At 33.8% G+C, this 16,737-nt stretch overlaps 1 protein-coding gene across 15 annotated transcripts in view; it reads right to left on the bottom strand.

Annotated features, from left to right (window-relative positions):
* Nucleotides 1-893: 893 nt before the first annotated feature.
* Nucleotides 894-16,737, bottom strand: part of MBNL1 (muscleblind like splicing regulator 1) — a 218,835-nt gene continuing 202,991 nt past the window's right edge. For 12 of the 15 annotated variants that reach the window (XM_066369905.1, XM_066369893.1, XM_066369903.1 and 9 more), the window contains 4 exons: nucleotides 10,445-10,480; nucleotides 9,658-9,752; nucleotides 6,689-6,763; nucleotides 894-4,329 (listed from right to left, as the gene is read on the bottom strand). In XM_066369905.1, the coding sequence (XP_066226002.1) occupies nucleotides 6,707-6,763; nucleotides 9,658-9,752; nucleotides 10,445-10,480 (188 nt within the window). In that variant the 3' untranslated portion in view covers nucleotides 894-4,329; nucleotides 6,689-6,706. The remainder of the gene's footprint in view (nucleotides 4,330-6,688; nucleotides 6,764-9,657; nucleotides 9,753-10,444; nucleotides 10,481-16,737) is intronic. The other 3 variants (XM_066369896.1, XM_066369899.1, XM_066369900.1) reach the window with 2 other exon arrangements.

The following is a 16,737-nucleotide window of genomic DNA, read 5'->3' as shown; positions in this document are numbered from 1 at the left end:
AGTTACTCTTTTTGATAAGCAGCACCTCAAATAGTTGGGTCTACTTAGGATAACAGACATGATCTACAGAACTCAACCAGGAACAGAATTGTGTTAATGATAAATATTGCATTTACATTGATTGCACAAAGTTTAAAAAGAAAGCATTGACCTGCAAAGGAGAATTTGCAGTTCTGACCAAATACCAAGTGGTATGGTCACATAAAGTGCACTAAATCGCCAAATTAGCACATTTCTTCACATGGGAACTTTGGCTTTTCCTGGCTCTGCGGAAACTGTGAAATGCAAAGCTTTATGGGAAACTGGGCCTCAGTTCAATCAAATTCTTAATTTACCATTTAAAAATTTCATACACACACAGAAATACACACAGTGACGCACACACACACACACACTCTCTCTCTCTCTCTTAAGAGTTATGTCATGCTTTGGCTCAGCTGCGTGTGTGTGTGTGTGTGTGTTACTCTTTTATTCCTTGAATCAAGTATCATCACTATTTTTTTATTGAAGTATTCTCTTAGTTGCCTGAGTTCGTGTTAGTCTCCTGGGGTAGGTCAGGCAAATAAAATCTCTAAAATATTATAGAAAGATAGTGATTTAGAATTAATAAGACAATTTCTTTTTTCCCCTTATACTCCCTCCCTCCCCACACCTGAAATCCTATCAGGAAGACAGGGCAGGATTTTTCAGAAAACAATGGGCATAGGATGGCAGTAGGTCAGGATTCAGATTCTCACTGAAAGGACAGCCAGCGAGAAGAACAGTGAAGACCTTACTTGCAATCCATTAAAACCAGAAGATGACTGTTCCTATCAACATGTTCGTAATGACAACCACCTATACATACTTGAAAGGCGCAAAAATAATTTACTCTTCAATCTCAGATACACAAATATACTTAAGAAAGAGAAGTTTTATTAGGGCAATTTCACTTTATTTTTCCATACAGCAAAGTCAACTACTGTGGTAATAATAAAATAAGCAGAAAACAAATTGCAGCCCAAGACAAAACACATAGTTTTAAGCGACTACAAGCAAAAAGTAAGTTGTGATTACACAAGAGTAAAACCAAGCGCTTCTGTCCTGTCAGCAGATGAGTGGTGGGGTTTCCTGTAAGTGCAACATCGCAACCAGCTGGAGCGAGGGCTGGCCACGCTAATTCATTAAACAAGTGCCTATGATCACATTTTCTTTTTTGAGTGCTTCTGAGTTGAACATTAGAACTGTGAAATTTGAACTGTGTTTTATTTTTTTCACCTGCTGAAAGAACAGGCTGCTATAGCAATTAAAAAAAAATCACATAACAACTATAGCTATAGTGTGCTGTTTGGTTTGCCTGTTTATGGTTTAAATTTTGTGAAAGTCAATACTTGTTTTGAAGATTTGTGTGTGTGTGTGTGTGTGTGTGTGTGTGTGTGTGTGTATGTGTGTGTGTGAACAATAAACCGCTGAGACTGGCAGAAACTGATTTGAAGAATACATGTCCTTAGTATAGTTCTTTCTCTTTTGTTGTTGTTGTTGAAGTTTTAAACATGCAGTAGTTTTGAAAAATGTAAGGACTATTTTGATCCATGATTTCACCTTAATGGTTGAAGTACCTGCTATTTTTGGTAATGGTCTTCAGGCAGATTTGGCCCAATGGAGTTTTTGTCAGTCATGAGATCTTGGAAGGATGGCATATCTTTCCAGCTGAAAAAATCCTGGCAAACTACAAGCTGACCACATAAAGCAAAGCAACATGTTTGAAGGGGTACAGAGTGCTAACTCGGTGCCACTTTTGCAAGCAATTTTGCTCAGTCTGTCATTTTATTAGCCTTAACAAAACTCCTTGTAATTATAGACGTTTTTATTCAAAATAAGATCTTACTATTATACAACAGGTTTCTCTCTTTTGACTATATACAGAAGTGCAAAAAGTCAACCTTCTCTCTAGAGTCCCAACATGCTAAACTGCAGCATAATCAACCCTCAAGAGTTTGCACACACACTAGAATTCTCATTACGTAAACTTTGAGTATTTGGATTATCAACAAAAAGTCCCTTGTTCTATTTATTGATTATGCAGCTTATTTATAACAAGGCCTGATATTCAGGGATTTCAAAAATATTAAACAATACTTTAACATTTGAAATGGATACAGTAGAAAATAAATTTTATTCTAATATCTAGGATCTAGATCTTCTTATAACTAATTACAAACAAAATAAATCATCAAAATATTACTCAATTGTCTGCCAGGACTGTTGCGATAGCAACAACTTAACTTCTTACTTAGCAATGATTATATATTTATAAGATATCCATATAAAAGATCTTTGTTCTTTTAGTGAAAACTAGACAAGAACTAACAATGACTGACATTCTTACACTTTAATATTAAATCAGTAAAATATAAATCATTTAGTTAACAATAATACGAATATTCATATGACACTACATGTAACTCAAAACTGAGTATGTTATGAAGAAAAAACTAATTTTTTTTGTATTTTGAAAAGTTCATCAGTAAAATCTAATAAAACAATAGTCTATAAACTGAAATGGTATTCAATTGTTAATACAAAATGAAATCTAATAAGTGTAGGAAATGAAAAACTACATTTTAACAAAAAAAATAAGTAATACTCTATAATGTAACTAACTACAATGACATGATAAGTCACCATTACTCTCTCAACACGATTGAAATTACATTGGTATGGGTTCCAACCCGTAATGTAATAATCTAAGGCTTTAATAGATGTACAGTACAATCAGTAAAATCAACACATCAGTCTTATATTAGAAAGCATCTCTCTCAAGCATCTCAAGCATAAAAACTTGCAGTAAACTTGGAAGTATGGAAAGTTCTATAACTGAACTTTCACTTCTCCCATTCCATACTATAACTACCAGTGACCTGGCCCCTACTTCAGCAATGTTTAGAACTGCTGAACAGAGCAAAAATATCCTTTACTAGCTGCAACATCCAAACCACAAAACGGGAATTCCTTTGGATGAATCCATTCTTAAAAACTGAATGCACATCTATTTTTTTTAATTTTGTAAAAGGCTTTCTAAGGCTATAAGCAGTTAATGTGAACAAAACAAATCACATATAAAGTTCACCCATGTACGTAACCCACCCAATTACTAGGTAAATTAAATATTTCCCATTCTCATATTTTGGTTTATCATGCATCTGATGACAGTGCTGCTTTCTTCTTTGTTTAGAGTCACTATTTTCAATGTGACTGTGATGAAGCATTTATGCAAACGTGAAACCATTTTTGCAAAGCATTTATAGTCTTTTGACTTTGACAGAGCTATAAATAGAAGCAAAATAATTTCCTCAATTTTTTTGTTATCGTGTCTCAGAAATGGCATATCCCTTTTGAATAACATGTTATACTGTATAGTATGCATAAATATTACACTACAATGCATTAAAATAATTTTTTATATATATATATCTATTATATATATCTCCAGTAAGTGTGAGTTTATCTGTATTGAGAGAATTTGTGTTGTGCTGTCTACTGTTACTGTAGTTAAATTGGCCATTTCTGAGACAGCTTTGGTTTCAAAAATAAAAATAAAATAAAATAATGGTGCCCTTTGACTGATTAGTACTAGCAAATAAGCAAAATGTGGCTCTGAAAACAATAACACTGAAGAAATAATACTCTAATTTGATGTACAGTCTATGGCACTTCATGAGAATCCTTAACAACATGGTACTTAAAGCCATGATGTGCTTTAAAAGATACACAGTTGTGGTTTTGCTTGGCACATTCATCTCTGTCAGATCCCTCCCTCACCACATCTTACAATCTATTACATTAAAAATATTACTCTTAAACAAAAACAACTGTGCATGCACGCTCTCATCTATAATGGCAATTTTAAATACAAGGTGCACCTTTGTTATTTGTAAACCTTGAAAGAAATAAACTTATTTTTAAAAATTATATCTTGGTCTACAGACGTACCAATACATAATAGAATCATGGTTACAACGTAGTCTGTCTTTTCAAGATGGCATGAGTATATATGAAACTAAGGTATGCATATTTTAATGCATAACTCTGTGCTAAAAAAGAAAAACGATGTTGTTCTTTTAGATAGGTCTATCACCTCAGCACAAATATCAATTAAATATACAAAGTGTATAGGCAACAGTGTGCAGTGGATTTCCATGTTGTCTTTTCCTCTGGTTAACATGCAATAAGTGGATGTCTTGTGGCTGAGGGGTTTTTGTGTGGGTTGCTTGACGGTATATACAATATGGCTAATGACCTCATCCTTTACTCTAACCAAGCACACTGTCCTTTCCTCTTTAGTATGATCTATAAAGGAAAAATAGAGAATCTTTGTTAAAACAGACAACATTTAAAAGCAGTTTCTAATATATATCTATATATACATATATAACATATATACATATGTATGTATATTTAATAACACTGTATTTCTTGACTTAAAGTGTAAACACACGCATGTTATATCTTCATATAAAAACAAACAAAAAACACTTCACAAATACAAATGGATCTAACTTTATCATCTCCATAAGAATAAAATGGCATGCAGAGCTTAAGAAAACTGTAGACTCCGCTCAAAGACTAAGCTAAAAGTGTAAATCAAATTTGCAGAATCAGAGGGCATAATAAGCTGAGCTCTTTTTTAGCCCAATTGTTGTGGGGCTGAAATTAAATTCACTTTACTTCTCTTCTAAAGTTAATAGGTTTCAAGAGTAATGATTTGGCTTACAAAATTAAAATCCATGCAACAAGATTCGCTCTACAGTTTGGGGTATTTTTTTTTTTTTGAAAGCCAAGAAAAATAAATATTATTCCTTATGCTCTTGATGAATTAAGGTTAGATATCAATTGTACCTGTAAGTAGTTCCGATTTTTACATGAAGTTTTTATTATTAGAGAAACTTTACATATTAAGAGTATATTTTAGAATACAACTTTGAGAATGAAAGAAACCACCATTTTGCTGCACTCAAAATCAGTCTAAATATTGCACTTCATGAAAATGACCAATCATTTGTTATATAAACAGACTATGAAGAGTCTAAGCTTCAATGTAAGCAAACCTATAGATTCGCTAACTGTTGGACTTACAGCCATTTGGTATCCTTTTTTTCAAGCTATATTTATTGCTAAGAAATAGAATAGTTATATATACACAAATATATATAAAGAAGAGATCTTCTTCTAAATCTACATGCTACAAAGTAATGTGCTTATTCAAAAATGTGGCAATTGTTCAGAATAATAAATGTGATTATCAGAACTGCATAGAGAGAGCTTATGAAACAGACAAAAGTCATTTTCAGTCATTCAACTTGTGATTGTGACGTCTTGAGTATTACCTTTCAGAATTTCTCTCTTGAATGGCTCTCAAATTTCATTTGTCCTCTTTCATTTGACCTGTCTCAGCTCTCACTGTGGATAATGATCACAGGGGCCTCTGCCCTGGTTCTCTGCCACCATCTCCTGGCTCCACACTCTGTCCCTTCTTCCGTAAGGCCCAGACTGCTTTATCTCTATCACACCCTTTTTTGTCAAAATTCATTTACTTCCTGACAGTATTGGAAGAGTTACTCCTCTATCTTTGTTCCAAAAAAACGTATTCAAAGATCTCTTATTTTAATAGAGTGTACCAAAATTGACATCTGTATCTCACTGACATGGTTAACTAACACATAGCTGGACCAAAAAGGCATTTGCAAACGTGTTAATAAAATGAATGAAGGGAAACAACAGAGAATGACCATCAATCTTATTTACCAGATGCAGTTTTAAATGGTGTGGTTCTTTTTAAACATAAATATAAATATTCTGAATGTATATGATAACTTGAATGTATGCATACTGAATAAAACATATCCTCTAAGTGTGAAAAATGACCACTATTGCAAGTATCTAATTCAATGTGTTTGAAGCCAAACCATAAAACTTTCAAACCATTTTTGAGAAATGGCAACGTTTTCAGAAATATATGATCCTCCAGAGTGACTATTTCAAAGTACCTAAAGTTTATTGGGCTATGTGTATGTATATGTATATGTATGCATATATGTGAGTGTGTGTGCACAGAGGGAAGAAGGTATATGCTCTCATTTTAAGATTCCCCCCAAATTAAAAATTAAATAAATGAGGATCTACAAAAGGATCAAGAAACTATTGCCTGTGAGCCAAATCCAGTCTGCTGCCTATTTTTGCAAATAAAGGGAACATAGCTGCACCCTTTCCTTACACAGCATTTCTGGCTGTTTTCATGCCACAATGACAGGGCTAAGGAGCTGTAATAGCAAAGAATGGCGACAGAGACCATATGGCAGACAAAGCCAAGAATATTTACTATCTGGCCTATTAAGAAAAGACTTACCAGCTCTTGATTTATGCCTTCTACTTAGATTTAAATCATATTTTTTCCATGTTTGTATTTATTTTTAAATTGAAATAAAAACAAAATCTATTTTCCCTAAGTATTATATAAATTTAAGTGATATTAACATAGTTACTACTAATTTGTATGATGAAATTTCTCATGACCCAAATAAGATAAAAATATGAGCTCTATGTCTTTTCTCTAAAATTTTGCAAAAATTTTCTTAAATGCATTACGCAGTTGTTATTATTAAAAAAAACCCACCATGAATATATACTATATATTACATAATAAACTTACTGTTTAGTGATGAAAATTCTACATCTGGGTAACATACTTGTGGCTAGTCAGATGTTCGGCAGATATTATGGGTATCTAGTAAATAAAAAAATTATTTATGAATGATCCATGCAAGCAAGCCAATAACCAAGAGATGAAAACAGTTTAATATTAAATTTTTTAAGAAAAGTGAAATTCAGCTGTGAGGTAATAGTCCTTATCTGGTCAACATAACAGTAAATTAATATAAACTTAATGCCAAAGTAGTAATTCATATTTTAAATCTTTGTGTTAAATACTATTCTATAAATGTTATCAGATTTTAAGAAGAGAAGTAAAACTATCAAAAAAATCATGCAGAGCAGTAATTAAAAGAAGCCCTTTTTGTTGGCCTACACACAAACACACACACACACACCCTTGTGGTTTCAGTTATTAAGTAATTAGAAATCAAAGTAGGAAATGTCTTGCCTATTTTTGCGCAACCACTTTCTAACATTTTGAATTCTACTCATGGTGTCAAACTTTTTTTTCCAATTTAAATTACCATGTAGAAAATTATAGAGGAGTATTTCAAAAGAACTGGATAAGAGCAAAAATTTGTATCATAACCTATTTCTTAATCCTGATTGCACATTTTTTTTTTTGATATTTTAAATGGGCAAGAGAATTAAAAAACTTGAGAGAAAGTACAGTGAGGAACCAATATAGAGATCAGTTATTTCAATAGTCCCCAAAGCCAAGAACTTCCAATATGTAGCTTTATTCTCTTCCACCCCAGAGTTATGGCTGCTACCCTAAGAAAAGCAGCACAATAGAGTAGAACTATCAGAGGACAGAAAGCACAGGTTCTAACACTAGCGATCCATTTTCTACTGTGTAACCTTGAGCCAAGCACTTAATTATTCTATGCTTAAGTTTCTTTGACTATAAAAATGTCACCACTCCCATTTCAGCAAGTTGATGGGAGAACAGTGAAATCACATACATGAAGACATTTTTGTTGTTGTCGTTGTTTCAATTTAGATGTCCTAGACTAATCCAACATATGACAATCCGCAGTCTGGAGTGTAAATTAGTATGTCTGTATTTCATTTCCATTTCTCAGCTGACATCTTTACACAGTTTTACAGCATTGGCAAATGGCACGAAAATGTGCTCCAAGCATAATGAAGCTTCTCATACCATTTTTCCTGCTGCTGCAGGACAGGATGTTGCACCCAACAGTGTAGAAGCATCAAGGATGGGGCTGTCAAAACATACCAAGGACCTTCAACACCAATCGATGCAGATGAAGGGCCAGCTATAAACTTCTGCATGCATGCAGGCTGCATTTTGTGGCATCAGCTATTTCCAGCAACACTAATGTACTGTAAGCATATACATATGTATGTATATGTAGATATAATATATGTGTGTATATATATATATCCATTCTCTTTTCTTTCTTTTGGTTGTAAAACAGTATGAAGACCCAAGATTATGCATGAAATGGTCACAGCACAATGCAAAAAGTAAAGTGTCCTCTACAACCCAGGTGGCCAAGGGCATGTCAAAATTTGTTTTGCTATAGTTCTGCTTACACCAGCAATTCTATAGTCATACACAGTACACACAGGAAAATTCAGCATCAGTGAGCTATACCATAAATGGATTGCATTAAATCCATTAAGAAATTTCTGCCAGATTACTTATTAACATGATACATATGCACAATCTAGCATTCTTGTAAATGATTTTGATAAGTTAGCATAAACCCAGGGCTATTTTGACAAGCTTCAGAAAAACTAATGATCTATTCAAGAAATGTTTAAAGTTTGTCTGAACCTTTAAGATATATCCACTTTGGGATACTGCTTGTCAAAGTCTTTAATGGTTATACTAATAGCTTACAGTTCTTCTCACAGTGTGTTGCAGCAACAAGGGTGGCTATTCCTCATAGCAATAACTACAGATTCCAAAGGCACTTAATTGGTTTTCTCTCCCCAAAGGGCAATATGTTGGTTCCATCGGATACTGGTTCTTTTGGGATTTACTTGGCTACATTTAACCTTAGCCTGTGGGTTATCTGAAATTTGATTTACTTTCATAACACATATATCTATATATTCAAGCCAAACTCGATATTATATAAATTTGACTTTAATTCTAGTATTTTTTTAGTATAATTTGAAATAGGGTCAGAAAATGCTCATTGAATCAATGTCAATTTAAAATTTTAACTATTTCAATAATCATTCTTTTTACATAGTCATACTTGTACATCATAAAATTTAAATTTCTGAAACAGATCCCTTTTACTGAAAAGTAACCTGTGTAATTGTTACTCTATAATTGTATGGGACACAAAATTAATGTTTTCTTTTTCCTTCAACTCCCCAACATTTATGCTGGGCAATTATAGAAAAAAGAAAAATTTTTTAACTAAAACACTAAGCATCAAAATTTGAACAGAAATTGAACCTTTGTTGAATATGCAATCTACTTATCAAACAAAACTATAGTAAATTTGTAACAAACTATATTTACAAGAGTAGTCATTTGTGGCATATGTTACATATTTAAATATTGTGCTTTTTATTAAAAATTTAGGCCAAGAATGGAGAAATTGTATATACCAGATAACTATAATTAAAAAACCCTAAAATAACCTACTTTTATTTTTTGGATCAGTCAAAATACCTGCATGAATGGTTGAGACCAAATAAGAATTGCTTGTGTAAATATCACTTTAGTAGCTTTAGAAATGGAGCTGCGACAACTTTGGAGCACTTATAAATGGCAAAAAAGCATTCTACTACTTGTCATAGAGAGAATGTGTAGGCCAACAAGAGGAATCTTTGAAACCCCATGCTATTAAAGCACCCACTACAGCCCTCACGTACACATGATTCCCATTGACCTCAATGGGAAATCCACGTGCGTAAGGGCTGTTGGATTGAGCCCTATTAGAGTTGGTTTTTAAGAAACAAAGCTGTAAATTAGCAAACCTGGTTGGCTGTGGCTGTTGCAGCGAAGGGAACACTTGTGGCAGATGTTGTTGCTGCGGACACAGTGGCTGGCGTAGCACCGTGCACCATGGGAACTTTCGGAGGGAAAATCATATAAGCAAACATACAGAAGAGTGTAGCAATATGGAAACCATGGCAACATGGAGGAGATAATTGGACATGGTATTTATCACAGCAATAAGCCATGTGACGGACATCATCACCAGCGAGTGACATGCAATCACAGCGCAAAGCAGGACAACATTCCAGGGAAAGAAGGGGAAGGGGGATGAAAGAGAAAAAAAAAGGGGAAAAAAGCTTGTTACCATCAAATCAAGAAAATTGACACAAACAGGCTTAATTTGCTAAGTCAAACACAAGAATTTTATATAGTGTTCATAGTCAGACATTCAAAATCTAAGTCAAAATACAGGTATTTACTTCATACATATATATAGTTAACTAACTGAATGAAAGTAGTTTTTATTATTTACTATTATAAAAACATACAGTATATTACTTTACTGTGATAGATTTTTTTTTTTATACACCAGAACTCATAGTCCAATCAAAATCCACCAAAGGTGACTAAAGGAAAGTTGTGTGTAAGGAAAACATTTATGTGAGTCCATGTCAATTAAATAGGAAATGACATTTAATTGACAGGTGTTAGTACAAGGGAAATGGACTTGCCCAATAGGTATAAGTTAAACTTAGCAGTGGATTTTGAGGGGCTGTGAGGTGCACCATAGATTTAAGATAATCAAGAAACAAAGCTGGCACCTACCAACACTTGTAGCGGGTGTCATGCACAATATTGAGCCTGCCCATCATGCATTGCAACAGGAAGGTGGATTTGAAAGGGAAAAGAATCAAAACATCCCATCACACGTGTAATTAGGAAATTCATTTGAACAAAGAAGAAAAATTGTTATTATGGGAACAGTGGCATGTAACCATCAGCACAATCAAATCATACAATAGCACGGTGATCAATTAGAACTGGTCTCAAATGAAGAATAAAAGCCGGTCCAACTGTGCGCTGGTGCACTTTGTTTCTCCTAATTGCTGCCTCCAAATAAATGTACTTAGGAGAAAAAGTTCAACCTGCTTGATTCTCTGACAAATGATACAATAACCAGTTTTGTTTTAACCTGGTGTCTAGCCATCTTGCCATTTCTGACTTGAACATATGAACGCATTAATGTTTTCTTTATAGTGAGTACCTATTAAATAATTAGAAATTATGTATTATTAAAATGCTAAATAATTCAATGCACAAAACTGACTTGACAATGTAATAAAACCAAAACATTGTTCATTCCCTTGGTTTTATCCTCCTATTCACTTCAGTAGCAACCACACAGACATGGAAGAGGCTGTGATCATCCATATAAGAATTTTATCTGGAGGGATACCGAGCAATAAACTATGCATAATGAGAAAGGGAAACTTCTGCACTGCCTTAGTTTGGAATTTAAATGTTGGAAGAACATTTAGAAAGGATATACTTTCATATATTTTGAATTGCTTTACTTAGTGGGTTTCTGGGAAAACAGAACACTTTTTTCATTACTGATTTAGACCCTCAGGACTTCCTGAAAAAGCAAATATTCTACAAAATCTCACATACAAAAAACTGGAAATTAGACATTGATTAAAAACCCTGAATGGGAGATAATAAAGATACATACTTTACACATGTGGTGTTAGCAATGATGTTCACAATTGTTTAGTCATGGTATTAAATTAATATTACATACATATTCCCTGTTCTCTTTCACACATAAACATGGAAAGAGCTCATTGATTTTACGAAACACAGGGCACTTTCCCACATACAGAACCACTATTCTTTCTATGAGATTACCTTAAACTTCTAGATTTTAAAATTTCCAATGACTTCATACTTTCATCTAAATCTTAGCATGTCCTATTTACATACTAGCAGCATCTGGGATGAACACTTGTTAGCAAAATATCTGCCAACTAAGCCTTGTCAGAGATAGCACCACAAAACAAAGCTGCCATTGAGAAGCACGGATTACTCAACTGGCATCCTTGGAACAGCTGTAATTAGTCTGTTATCACAATTAGACTGTGGGCACAATGATCAGTGATTAAACTCAGTAATGGAGCTAAGGAAGCGTCCTCTGGATGGGGGGTACTATTACAGTGATAGGCATGATTGAAGACACTAGATGACCTGTCATTTCTTACAACTACTGAGTCAAAGACTTGTGAAAGACAACACAAAGAAATTGGTGATAACAAAGACATTAATTTGAAATGGCAACACAAACAGATTTAATCCTGTAATACTGAGTCTAGATCCTGTGAAATCATTATCCTCTCCTGGAAGGGCAAAAGTGAATGAAAAGGAATAACGTGACTATTCAGGAATATCAAAGCCAGTTTAACTGTTGTACAGGTTACCTGTTTTAAATGCATTATTTATGATTACACTGTGATTTGTCTATCATGGTTCATACCATGCGTGATTAAGCTTGCACATGCTGAAAAGAGCTAACCCTATCCTATCATTCTGAACCTGGACGTTTTTATGATTTGAAGTTTAGTTTGAGTTATCGTCCTCATTACCATTATTACCAATGCACAGTTTTGAGAGGGATTTGCAGCAAATAAACATAAGGCAGCAATGAAAATACTAGCTAGGGTGCAATACCTCACAAATATGAAGACATACTGCTGTAGGACCCACTTACCAAACACAAAAATCACTTTTGAAATGACCATAATATCCACTGTAACATCAAATGTACTGATTTACTAATAATGATGCACAAATAGCCAATTAAATTCTTTTTCTCAATTTTCAGCACAAGGCCAAATTTAAGTGAATATATTTGTCAATTTCAAATTTTCCCTATGAAGAAACTTGCATAGTAGACTGGTATGTTTCTGAAGAAGTCATTCCTTTAATTATATGACTTTTTAAATTAATGTTTTAATTGATATGTATGAAGGTATAGAAAAGATGAGGAAGAAAATTTACAAATGAGATATATACATGGTTAAAATTACTTCAAGAAGGGAAAGAAGAGAGAAAAAGAATATAACAGAGATTTGGTTGGAGGTTTGAATTTAAATGTGATAATTCAAGCTTATTTCAGTATATTATGATAAGAAATATAAAGCTTATCTAAGGTCTTCTAAAAATAATTTATATCATCTAGGACTAAAAAGTTCATAATCAATTGAATTATTCTCAAAATTGATATCCATAGAGTCAGTGTCATATAATTTATTTTCGTTTTTATTCATTCTATTAAATTCTACTTTATTGCACTATTAAATTCAAGAATAACAAATAAGCCATTATTCTAAACTTTTAGACCTGCCTATAAAACTGCTTTAAGAGAATGTGCTATCATATTATGTTTTAAACTCATTTAAACAGAACCCTATAAAATAATTAACATTATTATCTTTGTTTTAACAGATAGACAAACACAAATGTATAAAGTAAAGCATCTGCATTAATTTTATTACTTATAATAAAAGTGAAAAATTGAAAATCTTTGTTTTCTTTTCTTTCTGTAAAAGCAATCCCAAGCCATTGACTCTCCCCTCTCCTCTTCTCCCCATTCCCTGACCCCAAGAATGTTTTCTGGCTTTTTATTTCCTTATTTCTGGTACCACTGTAATGCAAGCCAAAGTTTAAGTTGCTTGAAGCAAACTTATTTATAGATCTTTGCAAATCATAAGCTTACACTGGTTGAGGGCAATATACTTGGAGAAGAGAACAGAGGTGTGCTTCTGAGAATGGCAGGTAAGTAAATGTGAGGGACAGCAGAGAGAAAAATTCCTCAAGACTCCAAGGATGAGGGCAGTTTGCACTGTCCATAAGCAGTTAGGCATGGAGCCTGTCCCTTCACAACATCCCAGAAAGCAGCAGGTATTCAAGGGGATGGGCTCCATGTGAGTCTGGGGTGCTGAGGTAAGGATGCTTGGATCCAAGGCAGGCACAGAAAGCCTGGGGTACTTGTCTTCAAGAAATCTTTTAAGTATGAACAGTGATTATATTAGCAGTGACCAATGTTGACTGAAGACTAAGCAATGGGTCACTTGAGACTACTGAAATGCACTGACCTCTCCAAATGTGGCAGGGGAAGGAGGAGACGACATGTGGAAGGGGGCCTGGAATCCCAGTCATACCTAATACATATTTCTATCAAACACAATGAGATCAGTCTTCAGAGAGGAGCTTAATATAAATTCAGGAATATAACTGATGTAAGTAAAAGTGGAATTTCTTATGTACTCTACTTTTTGGACATAAAATCCATACCTTAAATATAAGTAGACCCAGGATTATGCACAATCTGTGCAAATAATAAATCTAGTATTGAAAGGTAAAGGTAAAAATAAAATTAGTATTATCTAAAACTTAAAAAGAAAACCTTCAAGGTGAATGTAAGCCAAAGTAACCTAATTCTTTTAGTTATCTTTAAATGAGATGGAGGGTGTGAAATACCTGTCATGGCATGGAGTTAGGTGATCAGTTAGGGCTAGGTCTGTTCATTCTATTCTCCCAAATTCTTTTTCAGGGCCTCATGTAGAGAGCTCACAAATGTTGAGAGACTGACCCAAGTTTACTTGAGCTGAGTTCAAGTTCTGTTCTATCTAAACCTTAGAAGCCATGAAATTTGGGCAAATCACTGGATCTCTCTAGGCCCAAAATTACTCCTTGGTAATATGGGAATACTAATGCCAACCTTTTGGAGTTGTGAGAAAAAAATGAGATATGGTATATAAAGCATCTATTGCAGCACGGCACAGAGCAAATGATCAGAGGCAGCTCTTGTGAACAAAATGTCTGAAACAACTTGGCCTACGTAAGAGGAAGCTGTGGAACTTGGAACTAGAGAGTCCATTCACTTTCTAAAGGATTTATATTTTGCTTTTATTTGTTCATTCTTAGACAAATATTTCTGAGTTCTAAATTTAGGCACATATTTCTGGGTCCTAGATTTAGCCCTTTGTTATTAAGTTAGCAATCCCTAGTATACATACTGGAACACAATGTGGCATACAATAAATGTTAGTTGATTGAATGAATGGATGGATGGACAGGTGGATGGATAAATAGATTTGTGGATGGGTGGGTGGGCAGAAAATAGGAAAGAATATAGGGAGGAGGAAAAGAAGGGAGGGAGTAAAGGATAGATAGTTGGTTAAAAGAAGGGATGGATAGATAGGTACATGCCACCTAACTCCAATTTTGTTTAAATTAGACGGCTAGCTTGCCAGCGAATCATGATTTTTTGCCAACAATCTAGTCTGTATACACAGTCACCTGCTCTAAGGCTTCAGCCAATCATACTTCACTATAACTTCAATATAACAGATCTATATATCCCTTAGGTCATTATTAAAGCAACAGACTAGAGTTCTAAAACTTTAAGCTGCAAAAAACAAATGACTTTCTATTTCTCTTCAATTCCAACAAAGACTTCAGAATATACTTTCCAAATTCTTATGCCTTGGTCAGGTAGGATGCTCTGATCATATAATTCTTCTTGTGCCGGCAAAATAACCTAGACTTTGGAAAATAAACTTCCTTTTCTTCCAGGTATCATATATGAGATTACATCTGAATTCGTGGTAGGATGGCTTTTCTGTATTTCTGAAAGAGTAGTCTTAAAAATTCAGTTAGTAGAAAAAATTTAAAAATTGAGGGATTTCACATATAAATATCTAAATGTCCAAACTATCTTGAAAAAACAAATCATAGGATATGGCAACACGGGACATCAGGGACACCACATTAGGTGTGCAGGTTTGCACAACCACCCCTTGTTCACATGGAGTAGACTGTGATGTCAATGGAGCCACATATGTGTAGGACACAACAGGTACAACCTGCTAGGCAGATTATTGCTCTGGGCGACCAGAGCCTAATTCTGAACATTGATCGTCCCCTTTAGATGTGGCCTGTACTCTCCGAAGTCTCCCAGACCTCAAGTTCCCAATTTATCTCTGGCTTCACTGGTTTATGTTTCCCGCCTGGCCCCTGACATTTGCATTTCTAGTCTCTGCATTAGATTTCTTTCCTTTCTGGCTCTCTGACCATAGGGTTTGGCAGAAGTAGAGATGGCTATCCAGTCTAACCTTTAATGTCTTAGGGCCAAGTTTTGTGCATACAGGCACATATTACAAATAACAAAAATATTTTTAAAAACTGACGGAGGCATTACCTATTTCTGATTATGTTGCTAATAAAGGTTAACCAGCACATTCAGTCCTTTAAAACAGCGTTATAAATACGTGTTATTACTATATTACTATTACAATCATTTCATATCATATTGATTACAAATGCCAAGCACAGAATATCTCTGATGTAAAATTCATTAAAAATTGAAAATATTTAAATTTTCAGTATTTTTCAATATATTATAGCAGATTTTATTTCAATTAAAATGCTTAAATTCTTTTTCTTTGTTTGTGTGCATTTTTGTTTTTAAATTTTGAAATTAAATTTAGTGGGGTGACACTGACCAATTGGAGTACATAGATTTCAGGTAAACATTTCTATAGTGTTTGAACTGTTGATTGTGTTGTATGATTCTGATTTATGAATATGTTTATTGTTTTTTCCTGACTTGATCTTTATCTAGTATCTTTTGGTCCATGCTATCCACAGACAAAAAGCCACTGTAGAGAAGGGCTATTCTCATTAAAGAAAAAAAAAGGGTTATATGTGTTATGCAATTAATTGTTATGCTTACTTAGAAAAGTATTTAGTCATCTGAATGATGGAGAAACTTGTGCAAAATCATTTAATAATACAAATCATTTTAGATTTCTTTAAATAATACATGGAAGAAGTGAGATTTGTTTTTATTTTTAGATTTTTAAATGGGGAAACTTCTAATGGAAAAAGTAATGTGAATATAATTTATTCTTTTCTCATTATTCAAAAGTAAATTATCACATTTCCTCATGGCATTATGAACCCAATGCACTGTAAACAGTGTCCATATACTAATGGGGCTGGATCTTTGTTACACCTTGTAAAAGTTTATTAATTTAACTAAAAAAATAAAATAATTT

This window comes from Saccopteryx leptura, chromosome 2 (assembly GCF_036850995.1).
Source record: "Saccopteryx leptura isolate mSacLep1 chromosome 2, mSacLep1_pri_phased_curated, whole genome shotgun sequence".
Lineage (NCBI taxonomy): Eukaryota > Metazoa > Chordata > Mammalia > Chiroptera > Emballonuridae > Saccopteryx > Saccopteryx leptura.
The sequence above is the reverse complement of the archived record's forward strand: the minus strand, read 5'-3'. Positions and strand labels throughout refer to the sequence as shown.